The 19796-nt window shown below is 42.9% G+C and overlaps 1 protein-coding gene across 4 annotated transcripts in view; it reads left to right on the forward strand.

Moving 5' to 3' along the window:
• The first annotated feature begins 1190 nt into the window (after positions 1-1190).
• LOC121167085 (nibrin-like) overlaps positions 1191-19796 on the forward strand; it is a 36281-nt gene continuing 17675 nt past the window's right edge. For 3 of the 4 annotated variants that reach the window (XM_040996461.1, XM_040996464.1, XM_040996462.1), the window contains exons 1-8: positions 1238-1274; positions 2632-2634; positions 3577-3707; positions 4753-4901; positions 5669-5828; positions 7830-7933; positions 16099-16216; positions 16775-16968. In XM_040996461.1, coding sequence (XP_040852395.1) covers positions 1238-1274; positions 2632-2634; positions 3577-3707; positions 4753-4901; positions 5669-5828; positions 7830-7933; positions 16099-16216; positions 16775-16968 — 896 coding nt within the window. Of the gene's footprint in view, positions 1275-2631; positions 2635-3576; positions 3708-4752; positions 4902-5668; positions 5829-7829; positions 7934-16098; positions 16217-16774; positions 16969-19796 lie in introns of all 4 variants that reach the window. The other variant, XM_040996460.1, reaches the window with a different exon arrangement.

The following is a 19796-nucleotide window of genomic DNA, read 5'->3' on the forward strand; positions in this document are numbered from 1 at the left end:
TAAAGTAGTGTGTGCCCTGAAAGCTCATAGCTTCTGTTTGCGCGTATAACTTGGATCAGAGACCAGACACATGGAAAAGCACTGTTTTCAACACCCTCAACATCTCTCCTTCCAGGAGGTCACAATGCTAACAAACTCAAGGCTTTCCTTTCTGATGGTACTTAGTAATTGTTTTACTCCAGTTAACACTGGATGTTTTAATATTCTCTAAAAGAGAAGTGATGAAAGCGTGTAGAAACCCTCCAGGGTCCAATTTTCACTTCCCATTCCCCAAGTAGTAAAATAGCAGCTCTACATGTTATAAAAAAAACCAGAGAAACAAAGATAATTTAAATTTCTTATTCGTTTTTAACCATAGTAACTTTACAATGCTTTTAGATTTAGTTGAATTTCCAAAATGAAAATGTCAGTTGTCAAATAATTTAGGAATTTATTAAAGTATTACATACAATTCTTTTCCTTTTAGCTACCCCTCCCCCTCAAAAAAGTATATATGGTGTATGTGTGTGCATTTACTTATCTTATCTTAACTGAAGTTCTCTTTTCTCTGGTTGGACATGAGAAACCAGTTTAAGCAACCAATGCTTGCTTTTATTTCTATTATAAGCAGTAATTCAGATCTTTTTTCACTAAATATGACTGCAGCATTTTCATAATAAAATGCACAAAAGGCAATACCAAAAAATGCCTTCTGAACAGGCTTCTGACAGGCAACCCACTAAGTTAGACTCTACCAAAGTGGCACTACGACAATATAGGCATCCAGTTTCTTTTCCTTTTTTCAAATTTGTCAGTTATTTACCACAATTATTTTGTCTAGTAGGAGACAATTTCATGCTGGACTTAACTCTTAAGAGTTGACATAAACCAAAACTGGACAGCAGTCAACTGGAATCACATTCCAATGGTCTCCAAACATACTTGGCTAAAACACATCTTTTCTTCTCCTTGATTGATTTTGCATTAATTTTATTAAACGTATAGCAAATAACACTGCAAAGTTTTTCTCAGAGCTTTTTCTTAGGGGACTCTGCAATTCTTGCCAACAAGTACCTGGTGAACTTGTAGACAGCGCTGTTCCTGGCTCCCCAGCAGGTGGCGGCCCCGCGCCCTGGCCGCACGCCCGCTGCATCCCGCCGGCGGCACAGAGGCTCGCGCGGCCCGGGAGCGCTCGCCCCGCAGCTCGGGCGGCTGGCAGGCGGGCTGGCGCCGGTCGCGTCGGCCGGCAGCAGGGCCCATGTGGAAGCTCCTCCCGGCCGCGGGCCCAGCCCGAGGTAAGGACAGAGAGGGACAGAGGGCCCGGGTTCGGAGGAGCGCCAACGCGGGGAAGGAAGTCGGGGAGGGTCGCTTCCGGTCGGGTCCCCTTACCTTCCGGGGCACGGCGGAACGGGAAGGAAACCGGGGGTCTGGCACGCGCGTGGTGGTCCCGGCTGCGCCGTGGCGGGGAAGGCCGGCTGTCCTCGGCCCCGGGGTTGGGCGGGTGGACGCCCGGCCCTGTCCCGCGCTGTGCAGTGGCCGTGGGACCCCGGCGCTGTGCAGTGGGCATGGGCGGTGGGGCGGCTGGCCCTTCGCTGAGCCCTGGCTGAGGTGGCTGAGGAGAAACAGGTGCACGGAGCTTTCTGTTGTTTCAGACGCGTTTCCGTGCTGTCAGCAAGAGGGGACAGCCCAGACTTTTTCTTTTTGAAAGAGAGACCAGAATCTTGCATCTCCGAGTTCACTGCCCTAGATGTGTCCAACACTGGGGCTGGTCAGGCCCAAGCCAGGAACCCCGGGATGCAAGGGCCTCAGTTGCTGTCTGTCAGAGTGCGCCTTGGCGGTGCTGGGCTGGACCCCCTGCACAAACCTGGGATGCTGGTGTCCCAGGGGAGCTGCAGCAAAAGCCAGGCCACTTCACCCCGCCCCTTTCTTGTGTGTCTGCACTTCCCTAGTGGAAGTTGCTAGTTGCCTGCCTGGTGTTTGTGGTCCTTATTGGCTGATAAAAGGGTAAGCCAGTAAACCCATGATTGCCTGTATGCTCAGGGTGTTCACATTGTGATTGGGAAAAAAAGGGTCTCCCAAGAGGCAGTGTTGACTGGTTATTTAAGAAGTTTAAACAAAAAAAAAAGAAGGTGATTTCTTTATTTCACTTGAATGAGAGCAGGAAAGACAGAGAAGTCTTCCATTCTCGGGATGGCCTCCATGGCCAGAGCTGGACCAGTGCAAAGCTGGGAGCCAGAAGCTTCGTCTTGTCTCCCATGTGTATATAGGGGTGCAGGAAACTTGGGTCATGCTCCACTGCTTTCCCAGCCAGAAGCAGGGAGCTGGATGGGAAGTGGAGAAGCTTGGGGTTGAACCAGTGCCCACATGCGAAGCCAGCATGCAAACTGAGAATTAATATGATCTGGCCTCTGAAGGACTTTTGTAAACACCAACATAGGCATCCCTATGAACTTGCACCAGTGCAAGGCCAGACCATAGAGATTTTAGTTTGTCTTGTGGCTCTCAGAGTTCCTGTGGATGTGTGAAAAGAAGACAGACCTGAGACAAATTGAGTTTGGCACAGCATACCTGAGGAAAGGCTTCATGAATCAAGGTGTGGCCCGAGCCAGTGGAGGTTGAGAGAGCAGTACCCAACAGTCCAGCAGATGGTAGGAGGTGACTTCCAGAAACGGCGGGATTGGTTAGTTGCAGCTCACGGTTGGCCTGGTCTGAGTGTGCAGTGAGAAGGCATTTGCCCTCAGGACCTGGTCTGAGTAGGTGACAGGCTGAGACTTAGCCATCTGTTACAGGGATAGCACTGCTCAGGGCAGACATTTGGCACTGTGTAGCAGGGCTAGCCTGGGAGTCCTGTTCAGCCTGTCTCCAGCTGTTGGCTAAAGTGCACCCTTGGCCACAGCTCAGAGTTGAGTTACTGCCACCTGTGGGCAGACCTAGTTTGAGTCCAGGGCTCAGATACCCTGGATATTTGGGCAGTGAGTCAGAACGCGTATCCCTGTCCTCCAAATAAGTAAAGTAAGGTAAAAATTTACAAACAAAGAATAGGGGCTGGTGTGATGGCTCAACTGGCTAATCCTCTACTGTTAGCACTGGCATCCCATATGGGCACCGGACCTTATCCCAGCTGCTCCACTGCCCATCCAGCTCCCTGCTTGTGGCCTGGGAAAGCAGTCCAGGATGACCCAAAGCCTTGGGACCCTGCACTCAATATGAGAGACCTGGAAGAAGCTCCTGTCTCCTGGTCTCAGATCGGCACAGCTCTTTTGTTGTGGCCATTTGGGGAGTGAACTAATGGATGGAAGCTCCAGTCAAGTTCATATTGGGACTTTACTTGGGATTTCAGTAAATGTATACTTTGGGAAAGTATTAATTCCTTTCACTGTTGTTATTCCTTGAGAGAAATGGTATGCCCTTGCATTAATGTAGGTGATCTTTTGATATTCCTCAATAAGTGTTTAATAGAAAATGGGAGTTTAATTTATGTAAAACTGATTAACATTGAAATAGCAAAGTGTTTTCTTGACACATCATGAATTTTATCCTATATAATGTACACATTTATGTATGTGTGTTTGTGTCTCATGATTTTATTCCTCTTAGAACCATACAGACTTTTGACTGGCACTGAGTACGTCGTTGGAAGGAAAAACTGTGCTATTCTAATTGAAGATGATCAGTCAATCAGTCGAAATCATGCAGTGTTAACCGCTAATTTTGCTGTGACCAACTTGGTATGTTCCTGATTGTATTTTGCTAGCTTGCAGTGAGAGTTGAAATCACAGTATATTGCCTTGATGTGAGAGAGAGCTGTTTGAGCATTTTATGCTTTTGTTTCAGTGACTTAGAAACTTGGAGAAAGTAGGTTGTATTTGTATTTGTTTACTTAACAACATTGACTGTTCCGTGGTGAGAGTTATTGGGCTTAGCTGTGATACATTCATGATGCTCGCTCTTAAAGAGAGTATGTGACTGATGGACACAAAGTCTGGGTGTGTAAAGGGAGGCTCCGCAGTGGGAATGACGGTTTTCCCGGGGAAGACAACTGTTGCTTCTGATCCACAGCTCTTTTGCATGGCTTGGAAGGTATTTGTTAGCTTTCACCAGAACCACGGGTGATGAGAGTGATAAAAATATATGAATAAATACGTTCAAAATCTTCGTGGTAGGAACAAGAAAGTGAAAGTAAGCAGTTAGTTTGAACAAATGTGACAAATGCATAAGTGATGGATTAGTTTACTGGCATTTAGGTTTTGTGTCTATTTGTGTTGTAGAAAAGCATTATTATAGAAGTTGCAATAGAGAAAATAAAATTATTACCAAAAGTCAGAACCTCTAGGCTTTATGCCTTGTTTTTACTCGCCCAGTGTTTACCATGTGCTTTTGATAATGTAAACAAAACAAAACGAAAACTTAGGACTGAAGCTGTCATGTTATGCATGAAGCAAACTGCTGCCAATCATAAAATTCTCAAGTGTGTGAAATGGAAGGGTTGGGAAAGTCCCAACTGATTTACAGAAATAAAGAAAAATGTGTGTTCTAAGAGTTATAATTCTGAAATTCAGAGATTTTCTTAAAGGGAGATATTTATGTTAATTGCTAATTAGTCCTTTGAAGGCAGCCAGAACAGTAGCTGTCATTCCCTGTGGTGGCAGGATATGCAGCTGTTTATTATTTTACCCTTTTCAAAAGTTATCAAATGTCTCCTGTGAATCATTTCCCCCTGGATTGTATGTGCTTGAGCTGTAAAAGACTCGTAATTACTTCTCTAATTTTCAGAGTCAAACTGATGAAATCCCTGTATTGACAATCAAAGATAATTCTAAATATGGTACCTTTGTTAATGAGGCAAAAATGCAAAATCACCTTCCCCAAACTTTGAAGACAGGGGATAGAGTCACCTTTGGAGTGTTTGAAAGTAAATTCAGGTATGGATTTGTTTATTTAATTTTTGTTGTTAAAGATTTACTTTTACATGAAAGGCAGATGAACAGAGAGAAGGAGAGACTGAGAGATCCTGCCTTACTAATTCACTCCCAAGTTGCCACAAGAGCCAGAGGTGGGCCAATCTGAAGCCAGGAACCAGGAGCCTCTTCTGAGTCTCCCACATGGCTGAGGAGTCCCACAACTTTGGGCTGTCCTTGATTGCCTTCTCAGGCCACAAGCAGGGAGCTGGATCCACGTTTGGGAAGCTGGGGTATGAACTGTTGCCCATGTGGAATCCTGGTGGAAGCTTAGTGTACCAAACCAATGGCACTGGCTCCACACGTTTTAAATTAGATTAAAGTGGACAATTTTATTTCACAACAATTGAATTTTAAAGCAAAGATAAGGATTATAAGGTGACAGTATAATTGACTTCCCGTTTAGCACAGTAGTGAACTCTGTGTGGTTGGTATATTTTGTGGATCACAGGTGGGGGGTGACAGGTGAGTAAAAGTTTGTGTTAGTCCCTGTGAGTTGTGATAGGAGCCTCGTTTGTTTGATGCTCCATAAGTTAAAATGTAATGTTGATGTTGGCCATGTCTTTTTCTTCTTTGGGAATACAAGACTTAGGAGGTAAGAATTTCCTAAGTTACAAATTTATAATGTGTCAAAATTAAATGAATAATATGTTGTAAGTTTAAAGTTGTAAAGTATTGTAAAGTTTAAACTCTTTGTAACTGTGATAACGTAACTTTATTGTCATTCACAGGGTAGAGTATGAACCTTTGGTTGCCTGTTCTTCTTGTTTAGATGTGTCTGGGAAAACTGCTCTAAATCAAGCTGTGTTGCAACTTGGAGGACTCACTGTGAACAGCTGGACAAAAGAATGTACTCACCTTGTCATGATGTCAGTGAAAGTCACCATTAAAGTAAGTTGAACTGTGTTCCCATATTAAAACAAGTTCTGGGACCTTGAGTGAACTCACCACAGCACAGAGTTAGCACCATGTGTCTCTTCTGTCAGATTGTCTTCCTCCAGTCTCTGACATTGTCTCATGGTCTCATGCTCCCTCAGTTAAGTTATAATCACGCAAAGAAATCTTTGCTGTATCTTTAAAGCCCTGAGATGTATGGATATGTACCTTCCAAAGATGCTGACTAGTCATTAAAGCAGTGATGTATTTTGGTATATTTTCAGGTTTTGTATTTTCATCAGATTTGATATATCCAAAAGTAATTGAAGAATGGCATTTAAGATGTGATTCGTCAGACAGGCTGACTGTGCAAAAGATATGTGGGATTGTTTTAGGCTGAAAAGCACAAATACTTTGGTTCCTGTGTTTGAAGATGCATAAGCCTTTTGTTATAATTAATTAAATATTAGTGTTATATTCTAATTTATGCATAAATGGCTCTTATGTGTGGACATATATGTGCATGAAATAGCTGTCAAAGAGAAAGGCTTGTTGCCCAGATTGAACCTGAAGTTAAATTTGTACCATGGTGAAGTTACCCTGAACAAAGATAGTTCCCTCTTGGAAAATTTAGGACATTGATTTTTTTGCTTCTGCAGCAAGACTTACTGAAAAAATACTCATGTTGATAAATTCACAGGTAATAGATTCATAAAACATTTGTAAAACCAAAATATGCATGAGGACATATTTAAATGTTAGCTCAGCATAACCCCCTTAAGATATTAAGTTACTCAAATGGAGTAGGTAATGATACATGGGTTTAGAAGCCTGAAATAAGGTCAAAGATGCTTTGATTGTCTTGGGAGATTTTGCCAAGTCCTCAGAGCTGGACACTTCTAGTACCTGACATGCTAATGACCACCATTAGAGACACCACCATGGAGTGTGCAGCGTTTCTTCTTTGGTGTTTCTGATCACTTTTTGCAAAATAAACATCAAAATAAACCCTGATCATTAGTTTTTGCTCAGCGTTCTCAATGCATAGTTAGGCTTATAGGGTTTTGTTTTGTTTTGTTTTGCTTTTTGCTTTTGTTTTGTTTAGATTATTGAATGTTAGAACCAGAGGGAAACCTGAGGAGTATTTAGTTCAGCTTTTATATTTTGAAGAGCAAATTGCGACTCGGAGCACTTACGTGCTTAGCCCAGAATCGCGCGTGTTGCAGTTTTATTCAGTCCTGTATTGATTGAACTTAAATACTCTATGTTGGATTTGGATGATCTCATTCACATAGGAAGTTGGGATCTGTCAGATTCCAGTCTTTAGAGATACCCTCAATCTGGTCGCTCCTAACGCCTGCATTATTGAAAACATATGTATAAACTGTATAGTTGGATTATTTCCTAGAATATGCCAGCTCTTATTTTAATTGCCCACAGTAGTATTTTCTAGTCCTTTATGAGTTTGTGGATGTGTGTTACTTGAGGCTGATAGCTTGATTCACGTTAGTTCACAGTTTCGTTCTCTCTTTATGTGTGCATCAGCTTCCACTGAGCCTAACCAGTTGCTCCTTGACTTACTGTGTTGAAGAGGCTTTATTCTATACTCTTACTCCTTCTGAAAGCAGTAAGGCTCCAAAGAAATTTCCATTTATCTCTTAATGTGTATTGCCTCTGCAGGATGGGTTAGATTTCTTCAGCCTGAACGTGTACTTGTAATGTTTTTCAAATTGGAATGCATTTTTAAAGTCTTTGTGTTATTCTGCCTATCCCAAAGGACTACTGTGTCATTGGCTTCTGATAATTGAGTAGTTCTGGTTTGTGGTATAAAACTGAGCAAATATGAAATTCTATTTTACAGATTGTGACTTCATTTATCAACTTAAGAAAAGGAAAGAAAACAATTATTAGAAAGGCATGTTTGTAGTTTATAACTTGAATGTTTTCTTTAGAAGAAGCTATTATAATGACTATATATATATATATATATATCCACATATATTTTCTTTCTTTTAGACGATTTGTGCACTCATTTGTGGATGCCCCATTGTAAAGCCAGAGTATTTTACTGAATTTCTCCAAGCAGTTCAGTCCAAGAAACAGCCTCCACAAATAGAAAGGTATATTATGTGTTTCTAATTAACAACATATGACAGAAAAGATGAGCGCATTACTATTTAACTCTCTGGAATTCTAGATGTGATAGTTGCTGTGTTCCACGTTTTTCTTGTGTGTGTTGTGTGTTCCATTTAATGAGATTTTTTCAGTTAGTATGTAAATGTAAAGAAAGAGTACCCCAAATTCTTAATTGGTTATTTCTTAGCTCTGTGAAACAGATGTTAACTGCTAATATATAACAAAAAACTGTTGTAGCATGGTAAATAGGTCAGCATTGCTCATGTGCCAGTGTCGGGGTCATGGGTGAGGTACCCTTGGTAGTGGGGCTGCAGCAACCCTCTTGGAGAACCACATATTTGGACCTAAATGTTGACGGCACTGGGCACTGCTTTTGTTACCTCATTTCAAAATGAGATCACTGACACAGTGTAGTAGCTCTAGATTAGTAATTCCATCTATAAAACCTGAGCACATGGCTTGCTCTCATCCTACTTGCCTGTTAAAAGAAATGTTGATTATTGGTAATTGCAGCAAAATGTGGATGATATGTGCCAGATTTGTGAGCCACTAGACTTGGAGATCTGTTTATGGATATTGTTAGTGATGCTTTAAAGCAGTAAGAATTAGGGTTACAAGGGAAAGTATTTGTTATTATTTATTCCAAATTGTATGATCAAAATGCTGAGCATTACAAAATGGTAAATGTCTTTAGTCAGTTACATAGGAGAAGAGCTTGTTTACTCAAAATATACAAGTCAGTGAATTATAGGGTATGTGACAAAATAGATTGTATTTTTTTTCTTGGTAAGGTTTACTTAAAAGATAAGGCCATCACAGACACTCACTTAGTGCTAGAGTGGCCAGAGAGAGGAAGGGTTGTAAAGAGATTTTCTGCTTTAATCTTGTTATCTTGGGTAGGGAAGAGAAAGTGCTGCTTGCCATTGACTGGCTTCTTTTGAGTCTGGAAAGAGGGGTAGTACCTAATACCACCCCAAGTCCCAGGTGAGGGGAGTGCCTCCTGAGGAAGGGGCCATCTGATTGACAAGTAGATAGACCACATTGCATAAGGTAGGGGGGCTTTGACTTCCAGTTGGTGATGCTAAGCTTGCTACTTATGTGTCCTGTTTCACTCTCCCACTAAGAGATTTCCAACCCCTTTTCTTAAGGGCTGCTGGAGGATATACATTTGTCTCATCTTCTATAGCTGCTTCGAACTGATTAGGTGTGAAGGTTCAGAAAGCTCTCTGCATCTCACCTAATGGCTACATCTCAGGAGCCATAGAAAACTTAGCTGATTCTGTTGGCTGTGTCCATAGATTACTGTCACTAACTCTGAGAAGTTTCTGGCCTTTTCTGTCTTTGAGGTGGCATCTGAGGACCTCAGCTGGTTTGTAGGAGCAGGCCGACTCATTCGAGTGCACCTGGACATGCTCCTCTCCTCTGCACTGGATTCAGGGCAGGCAGCACAGCATGCACTGTGTGTTTCAGCGCTAGGACACACAGCCCACTCTGTGCTCCCTGAGATTGGGGATCCTGCCTTGCCTGGGACCAACCAGTCCCGAAAGCCTGGGGTTCTTGGTGACACCAAAGGCTGTTGGTTGGATCACCCCACATTTCCTGCCATGGGTGCGACTGCCTGCAACCTGTTAGACCCCTAACCTGCTGCCCAAAAGCCTTCAGTGTGGCCAGATTGTATGATTACAAGCTTACATTGATTCTATAGAATGACTGGCTATTTCAAATGGCCTTAAGTTTAGGAGTGTTAAGCAAGTTAAGAATTTCAAAAGTTTTTTATCAGCATGTTGCAGTGTTACTAATGTTTTTATTTTGTAAGGATTTATTTATTCTTATTGGAAAGACAGATCAGGTTTATGACGAGAAAGAGAGACAGAGCCAAAGATCTTCCATCCGCTGGTTCACTTCCCAAATGGCTGCAACAGCCAAAACTGAGCTGATCTGAAACCAGGAGCCAGGAGCTTCTTTTGGGTCTCCCAGATGGGCACAGGATCCCAAGGTTTTGGGCCTTCCTCTGCTGATTTCCCAGGCCATAAGCATGGAGCTGGATGGGAAGTGGAACGGCTGGAACACAAATCAGCACCCATGTGGGATGCCAGTGCTTACAAGACAAAGATTTAATCTCTGAGCCATTGCACCGGGCCCACTCATTTTATTGTTAGAGCAGTAACAAAGTGGTTCGTGTTCATAAGCATGTCTTATTGCATACATATGTATGAGCTATGTTTTATAGGACTGACAGATATAGATTTGTTAATATCAGCATCACCATAAACACATGGTTATGTGTTATGCTACATCACGATGGGTATGAAGTACTGGGTAGTAGTGGTAGTTTGTGATTTTTGTCCTTCTACTTCCAAAAATTTATTTATTTTATTGGAAAGGCAGATTTATAGAGAGTAGGACAGAGAGAAAGATTTTCATTCCCCTGGTTCAATGTCCAAGTGGCCACAATGGCCAGAGTTGAGTCGACCTGAAGCCAGGAGCCAGAAGCTTCTTCCAAGACTCCAATGTGGGTGCAGATCCCAAGACGTTGGGCAATCCTCCAAGGCTTGTGCAGGCCACAGGCAGTGAGCTGGATGGGATGTGGAGCAGCCAGGACACAAACTGGCAGTCAAATGGGATCCCAGGGCATGCACCGCAAGGATTTAGTCGTATGAGATCCCAGTGCTTTCAAGGCAAGGATTTATCCACTGAGCCATTGTGCCGGGCCTCCCCATCCTCTTTTAATATCACCTTCAGCCTCATACACATCCTTTGAGTGTGGACATGGTCACCAGGGGAAATGCAGAAGTAGGCAGGTGACAGAACCTTAGAGAGCCACTGTCAGCAGGCTTCTGTGGACGTTGTCTGAGATGCTGAGTCTCCTTTGTAGCTTGCTCTTTGCTTTTCTGCTGGCCCCATCCACGTGGCCTTTCATTTTCTGCCCTGGTGGCCCAATGAGGTGCTGACCTCCTCCAGAGTGGCCAGAAGAGGATCAGGGTAAAGCATACACACAGAGGCGGCACAACAGCCTAGAATCACTGCCCATGTTACCTTGTGGATATTTGAAGATCTGGCCAAAGACTATCCAGTGCTGGTGACCTTGAAGGGAAAAGAGAGAAAGGAGGGAGGGAGAAAAGTAAAGAAGGAAGGCAGGCAGGCAGTAGTAGGTTTTTTTTTTTTAATATTTATTTTTATCTTGGGCCAGGTGTGGTGGTCTAGCAGCTAAAGTTCTCGCCTTGCAAACGCTGGGATCCCATATAGGTGCTGATTCTAATCCTGGCAGCCCTGCTTCTTATCCAGCTCCTTGCTTATGGCCTGGGAAATAGTGGAGGATGGCCCAAAGTCTCAGGATCCTGCACCCACGTGGGAGACCTTGGAGGAAGTTCCTGGGTCCAAGCTTTGGATCGGCTTAGCTTCATCTGGTGCAGTCTCTTGGGGAGTGAATTATCAGATGGAAGATCTTCCTCTCTGTTTCTCCTCCTGCTCTGTATATCTGACTTTGTAATAAAGATGAAATAAATCTTTACATCATGCATATGGCATAGGTTGGGGGCAGACCAGGCTGAACCCATTCACATCAACTGCTGGCGAATCTGAGCACCAGCATAGAGTGTGGGTCAGGCCAGTTTCGGTCACAACACATACCAGTGCACATTGAGGAATGCCAACGTGAGATGAGCCATACCAGATATGGTTGCAGTGCCCAAATAGCACACTTGAGAACCGGGGTGGGGCGGGGGGAAGGGGAGAGGAGGTAAAGCCGCCAGGGGAATGTGGGCTCCTCTGCTGGACAACCACTCCCACTGGAGAGCATGAGTTGGGATGGGGGCAGACCAGACTAGGCAGGGCTACAACACCTGTGGGCCTCATGTGAGCTAGATTGGGGAAGGGCCAGATTGGGCTGACTGTTCTGACTGGTGCAAGCAAAAATTAGAGTGGGTGAGGGTTGGTTGGGCTTTGCCACATCATCAGATGGCAGAGGCTGGCACAGGAGTCCAATTCTGTTAAGTTAAGTGCCAGAACCACCTGGAGAGTGCACAATCCGGAAGTTGGCTTGGCCTAGTAGGAAGATAGTGGGCACCTCCCTTGTGGGTAACCACTCCCACTGGAGAGCATGAAAACCAGGGCAGGGACAGGGGTGGCTAGACAGAAAGGCATCTGCAAGTGTGTGTGTGGGGGCTGGATAGTAGGTTGCTTGGATTGAACTAGCCTTCAATGCCTATGGGATATGGGATCCCGGGCGTGCAAGGCGAGGACCCTAAACACTTGCGCCACTGCACCGGGCCCAAGTACCCTGTATTCTTACACAGCTTGTGTGGTGTGCCAAAAATGCAGTGCTCTGAAGGCCTTTTACACGAGCCTGTTCTCAAACAGCAGGCTTTTTGGCTGCTTGTTACGAAACGGGCGGGCCCAAGGTCAGTGTTCTCTCCCTGGTAGCACAATCCACACAAGATACTGACTATCCTGCCACGGTCCTTGATCAGGGACGTGACCTACAAACAGTGATGCTTATGCTGCCTGCTTTGTCTCTGAGCCAGCAGTCTGTCTATTGCCTGCAAGTGTGAAACTGGAACAAATTTGACCTCACTAGCTTGCCATTAGGTTTTAGGCCTAATAAACACACCAATCTGAAACAGTCAGTACATGAACATTTAGCAAGTTTGTACTAGTAGAGAACAGCATATATAATCAGTTAAAATCCAAGGCAAAGCATTGTGCCGCACACCTGCAAGTTGTAGCTGCCCCTTGGGCTAAGCTTTTAGAGATCATGTAAAGAAGCAGTGTAGTAAGTGGTTCGAGAAAGCAGGAACATGCTCCCAGCACACTGATGAAACAGGGAGCTGTGCAGGTCCTGGGGGAGTAGTTGTTGCTGGGGATACTGATTTCACTGTATTCAGTGTGTTTGGAGAAATCCGTGCTCAGTGTGTTTGAAAAATCTTAAAAGACAAAAGCAAAATGAATTATTGTGGGTTAGAAGATATTTATTGAAGATGAGATAAACATTTATGTACAAGTATATGATGTAAATGGTAAAAAGTATTTCTTGATTATCTTTACATAAATATGTGGATAATGTGTGCCAGTTACTATGAAAACATTATTTTACTTATGGCTCTTAACATTTTATACAATCAGGCCAAGTATATTTTCAAATATTTTTATGCTACTTTGTATTTGTGGTAGCCTTCTATTGAAGCAGCCTGCCTCTAATCTATATTTCTATCAGATTATATTTGTGTTTTCTAGTTTTCTTACTAGCTGTCTGATCACTGGAGCACCAGAAATGCTTTGAAACTTCTTGAAAACATTACTTCAGAAATAGTGACTTTAATTAGTTGTATGGTTCTCACTAATCTCTGTTCTCATCAGTACACTGAGAAATGAAAGCCTCATCCAGGAATCTGAAGTTCAGAACATGGCACGCTTTTTCTCACTGTGTTATTAATCATCTGTGTTTGTCCTGGAGTTGGAGCACAGGGGTGAAGCTGAGATCGCAGTCTGTGTGCCAGGTCAAGTACGGCTTTCTCTCCAGCTACCCACTAATGCATCGGTGTTCTTTGCTCAGGGTAGTTCTTCCCTATATCTGTGTTTTTGTCAAGGTAGATTGTACCTAGTGGTGAGTTTCAAATTACACAGTGTTTAAAGTAAACCAAGGTACATTGTGGGTTTGTAAAAAAATATTTATTATGTATTTTTATTACAAAGCCAGATATACAGAGAGGAGGAGAAACAGAGAGGAAGATCTTTGCATCCAATGATTCATTCCCCCAGTGAGCGCAATGGCTGGTGCTGTGCCAATCCAATGCCAGGAGCCAAGAACTTCCTCCAGGTCTCCCACATGGGTGCAGGATCCCAAAGTTTTGGGCCATCCTCGACTGCTTTTCCCAAGCCACAAGCAGGGAGCTGGATGGGAAGTGGAGCTGCCGGGATTAGAACCGATGCCCATATAGGATGCCAGCGTGTTCAAGGCAAGGCCTTTAGCCGCTAGGCCACGCTGCTGGGCCCAGTACATTGTTTTAATCCCAGAATTTTAATACCTAAATTTGTAGTCCACAAGTTGAGAGATGTTTATACTTTGTATATGTATCAAAGTTATAATTTATATTTATGTCTGTTGAATGTCTACCATAAACCAGGCAGAAGATACACTTGAGGATTGAATAAGCCAAAAAAATTTACAGGGACTCAGGTTGTTGTGCAGCAGTCTCAGCTGTCGCCTGCTGTGCTGACAGCATGGCATATGGATACCAGTTCGTGTCTTGACTTACCCCCTTTAGATCCAGTTCCCTGTTAATGTCCTGGGAAAAGCAGCAGCAGATGACCCAACTGCTTGGGACCCTTCCATCCATGTGGGAGACCTGAAGAAGCTCCTTGCTCCTGCCTTCACCCTGGTTCACGTTGGCTGTTGAGGCCATTTGGGAAGTGAAAGCAGTGAGCCAACAGATGGAAGATAGTGCTCTGGCTTGGCTCTCTCTTCCCTCCCAGAGTTCCTTCTCTGGAACTCTATCCGATCAAATAATTAAATCTTTTTTTTTTAAACTATTAGATTTCTGCCCTCATCGTATTTAGTGGAAGAACCAAATATTCTAGACTCAGAAATAGTTAGTACTCTCATAGTATTGTTAGGAAAAGCTGAAGGTAAATTCTATGCTTATTTTTACGATCCTAGTTCAGTGTAGAATCTTAAATTCTTTGAACGAAATTACAGCTAACTCTTTTCTTAGGTACAGTAATCTACTAAAAGTGAACTATGTCATTTTTTTTTAAGATTTATTTTTAATATTTTTTCATTGGAAAGGCAGATATACAGAGAGGAGAGACAGAGAGGAAGATCTTCTGTCTGATGATTCACTCCCCAAGTGAGCGCAACGGACCGATACTATGCCGATCCGAAGCCAGGAGACTCTTCCAGGTCTCCCACGCGGGTGCAGGTTCCCAAAGCTTTGGGCCGTCCTCGACTGCTTTCCCAGGCCACAGGCAGGGAGCTGGAAGGGAAGCGGGGCTGCCGGGATTAGAACCGGTGCCCATATGGGATCCTGGGCGTGCAAGGCGAGGACCTTTAACCACTTGCGCCACCGTGCCGGGCCCGAACTATGTCATTTTAAAAGTAGCTTAGACACAGAAGAGTTAACATGGTAGCTCGAATTTTATATTGTCACCCAGTCCCCCGAGATTTTGGCTTGCAGAAATCATTTCAGGATACACTTAGAGCATTTGTTGTGATGGATTGGAGAAATGCTACTATTCTTCAAGTTGTCATAAATTTTCCACTTTTCTGTCAAGACTCAGCTTTACTTTAGCAGATGTATCATATTCTGTGTGGCCAAGGAGAAATGGAGGCGGAGCGAGATGGCAGCTGGAAGGAGGAAGCAGGGAAATCAGTTCTACCTCCTTTGATCACCATTAAGATTGCAAGATTGTCCTGTTCGATGTTGCTCTCTGAAGAGAGTTAACCCTTAAATGTTGTGAATTGCCTCTTCCTGTCTTGTTCCCTGTAGTCATCCTTATGTTGGGTTTTACCGAGAGCTAAAGAGACAAGCTGCATCAACTGTAACAAAATCTCTTAGGGAATTCAAAGAATGGCCTAATGAGATTTTAAGAATTATCTGTTCAGTTTTACTTCCTCCTTGCTTTCTTCTCATCTCCCCAGACGTTTAAAAAATATTATAGCATCTTATTAAAGAGCAGAAAAATACGTTCTTTACTCTAGAGAAAGTTTTAAACTATTGTGAACTTTTCTAAAATGCTCTGAAACAATATTATGGTAGTGTTCACAGAACTAAATGTGAGCCTTAGTAACACAGAGTGGCTCCCCAGTAAACATGAGCTACTGATAAAATTTGATCTTTTTTCTCTCCACCCTTTTGCAATTCACATTAACTGTTTGAGTCATGTGTGTTTCCCATGTGTCTGATTATGATTGTCTACCTTGGTTATTCTGAGGAACTGAAAGCCAGTCCTGCTGTGCTGTGCAGTACCTCTCACTATAGTTCCTGAAAAGGCACATGGGTGGCTTTTGGTCATTTTGTACCAAATTAAAACAAAATCTTACCTTAAAAAGAACTTGTTGTGATTTTATGGAAATTATGCTTTTCTGGTATCAGAAATTTAAATCAATTTAAAAGTAGTGTGTAACTACAATATGCTTTACAAACTTTTACAGTTTTTACCCACCTATTGATGAACCAGCCATTGGAAATAATAATATTGATCTGTCGGGACGGCAGGAAAGAAAAGAGATCTTCAAAGGAAAAACATTTGTATTTTTAAATGCCAAGCAGGTAATGTTAGAAATTATACTTTCCTAAAGAAGACCATAAATCAACACGTGCTATTGTTCTCACACTGATAAGGTATTTGATTTGAGAATTTTTGTACAGAATTGTGAAGTGCAGGCACCAGCGTCTGCCAGGTGATCATGTATATAATTATACTTCTTAATATCTGGTAACTGAGCTGGTTTATATAAATATGTAAACGCAGAGGACAGGAAACTTTGTCCTAGCTTATTCAGTCAGTAAGCATCCATAGAGTGTCTTCTCTGTGCCAAACAAGGGTCCTAACACTTTGTTACTGCAGAAAGTCATGCGGGTAAGCCGACAGAGTAAGTCTGATGATGACGATGATGTTACTGTGGACAAGGTAATGGTTCCAGGGCTGCATGGAGAACTTCTGAGTAAGGATTCTGCCCAAAATGAAATCTCAAATGATCTATTCTAGGAGTAGAACCAATTCTGTTTAAATTCCAATTCAATTTTATTTTCCAAATTCTATTTTTACATAGCAAAAGTTATCTCAGGACACTTTGGCTAACAAAACATGTTTCTTTCCATTTTTAGTATAAGAAACTAAGTTCAGCAGTTGTCTTTGGAGGTGGAGAAGCTAAGTTGATAACAGAAGAAAATGAAGAAGAGGATAGCTTCTTTTCAGCTCCTGGAACGTGTGTTATTGATATAGCAATAACCAGTACACAAATGGTAATTCCTGACTCTCAGAAAAAATGGATTCACTCAATTATGGAGATGCTTCAGAGGTACAGCACTATTATTTTAAATTAAAATGCAAATGGGAAGTTTTATGTGACATTTTGATTACACTTCATTTAGTAATGTAAAAGTACTAGCTTACTTGAGAAGCCTGGGAGAAAATGACCTTAAAAGACATTCATTTGGGAAAAGCACTTGAAAATTCATAGGTAGTGTTTTCATAACACAGTTTCTATGAACTTTTTTTTTTTAAAGATTTATTTTTATTATTTTTTTATTGGAAAGCGGATATACAGAGAGGAGAGACAGAGAGGAAGATCTTCTGTCTGATGATTCACTCCCCAAGTGAGCACAACGGCCGATACTATGCCGATCCGAAGCCAGGAGCCTCTTCCGGGTCTCCCACGCGGGTGCAGGGTCCCAAAGCTTTGGGCCGTCCTCGACTGCTTTCCCAGGCCACAGGCAGGGAGCTGGAAGGGAAGCGGGGCTGCCGGGATTAGAACCGGTGCCCCTATGGGATCCCGGGCGTGCAAGGCGAGGACCTTTAACCACTTGTGCCACCGCGCCGGGCCCAGTTTCTATGAACTTTTGAAGACGCTTCCTAGATACAAGAATTCTTGTGATAGTTATGCCATGTGGTTTACTTGAAAATTGAGTGTGACTTGGTTTGCTAGGAACAGTTTTATCAGCATGTTTTCCGCCTCTTTTTTTTTTTTTACAATAATAGAATTTGTATTTAGCCTGTCTGATTGAATAAAGTCATATTAAGCTTTTTTGCTGAATATGATATAGTTAAGGTTAAAATTCAAGATAATTTCTTTCTGAAGTTGCTTAAAGCTGAAATGTATTCATCCTTTCATAACTACATATTAAAAGTCATATAAAAATTTTTCTTCCTTTATAATGTAATTTTGAGGAGACAAGAAAAAAAATAAAGGTCAGATACTTTAGTATTTGTAGTGCTGATAGAGTCAATAGATACGTTCAGTCAAGGGTTTCTGCCATTCTGCCATCAGCTTTTTATTGGTTAACAATCTTAGCAATATTATTATTTTTATTTTAAGATTTATTTATATGAAAGGTTGGGTCATAGAAGGGAAAAGGGGGAGACAGAAAGAGATCTTCCCACGTGGCTGCAGTGACTGCAGCTGGACTGATCCAAAAGCAGGAACCTGGAGCTTCTTCCCCGTGGGTACAAACGCCCAAGCACTGGGGCCATCCTCCCCTGCATTCATAGGCACATCAGCAGGGAGCTGGATTGGAAGTGAAGCAGCTCAGACCTAGCCACCGTGCCACTGGATCCACAGTCTCAGTGTTATTGAAGCTTAAAAGGATTTGTGAAATTGTGGAGGGTGTTCCTGGAGCACTCGGTGGAGTCCTCTAGGATGACGGACAATACAGATTCCCCAGCACAGGGCAAAATCGCTAATCTCCTACCAGAAAAATGTGGTGGACCAGAGAAAGCTCATCCCAGCTGAGGATCCAATTGTAGCTACAAGTATGCTTCTTTAATTGGTCAATATTGGAACAGACAGCCTGAGGTGTTCCACCCACTGCTCCCTTCCGAGCATGTGGTGGCAGTCAGCATAAGGAATAAGGGACTGCACTGCAGGTGCACCCCTCAGGTCACTATCTGTGTGGCCACAGTTGTCAGCCACTCCATGGGGACCTGCCTGTCTCCTGCCTCCTTGCAGGGTGAGTTCAGTTACCCTAGCTCTGCTCACTCTCTCTAGTGAATTGTTCACCCCCTCCATCACACCAACTTCTCACAATGGAAATACCAGGTTTGCTAGTCTGTTGACTAAATTTATACTCACCTAAGAAGATACATAGATGGGACCTTGAGTGCACATATGCCCGAGAAATTCATCACCAGCTTTCTTAGAGATTCAGTTGTCCTGTTCCCAGAGTCCTTCTGACGATGTCGATTACTTTGCTTTTTCCTCATGTGGGTTTGCTAAATAGAAAATAAATTTCAGGGGCCGTCACCATGATGTACTAGGCTGTGGTGTAAGCATCCCATATGAGTGCCAATTTGAGTCCCAGAATAACCAGAATAGGGATCCAGGTGCCTAGTTCTCTAGTCCAGGCTCTTCAGCAGTGCATGTTGCTTTCCGCATACATAAATGCTGGGAAGAAACCCTCAGTGGAGTACAAGGTTGGACTGACAGCCTTGGTCATACGATGATATTTGCTTCTATAGTCTTTGCACTTGTTATTTGTTTTGGGGCCAGGATAAGGGTGAAGGACTCTGGGATAGGCAGAGAAGTCTCAAGAGTTTGAAAAAGATGGTTGGTGTTGTGGCACTGCAGGTTAAGTAACCATACTTGCAGCACTGCAGTATGCCTTATAAGAGGGCTTGTTCCAGTCCTGGCTGCTCCATTTCAGATCCTGCGTCCTGCTAAGGCACGTAAGAAGGCACCAGAAGATGTACCAAGTACTTGGGCAGCTACTACCCATATGGGAGACCAGAATGGAGTTCCTGACTCCTAGCTTTGGCCTGGCACAGACTTGGCTGTGGACTCTCCGTTGCCCTCATTCTCACATTCAAAAAAGAAAAAAATCTTAACTGTTGGTTACATCTTGAACTATCAAAGAATATTTGCATTCTTTACAGTGTTTGTTTAAAAAAATAGACTGTTTAGAAACATTTCATGTAAAGTTTTATTTGTGAATAAATGTCTTGAGAATAAATGTCTGGTGCAAATACTAGGCCATCTTTTTTTTTTTGGTTGAGATTCATGTATTTATTTATTTTTTTTTTACTGGAAAGGCAGATTTACAGAGGCAACCTGACCGACACAGAAAGAAAGATCTTATCTCCACTGCTTTACACAGCAAGTGGCCACAACGGCCAGAACTGAGCTGATCCAAA

The sequence above is a fragment of the Ochotona curzoniae genome, unplaced genomic scaffold (genome assembly GCF_017591425.1).
Source record: "Ochotona curzoniae isolate NIBS_2020 unplaced genomic scaffold, NIBS_Ocur_1.0 patch314, whole genome shotgun sequence".
In the NCBI taxonomy this organism is placed as follows: Eukaryota; Metazoa; Chordata; class Mammalia; order Lagomorpha; family Ochotonidae; genus Ochotona; species Ochotona curzoniae.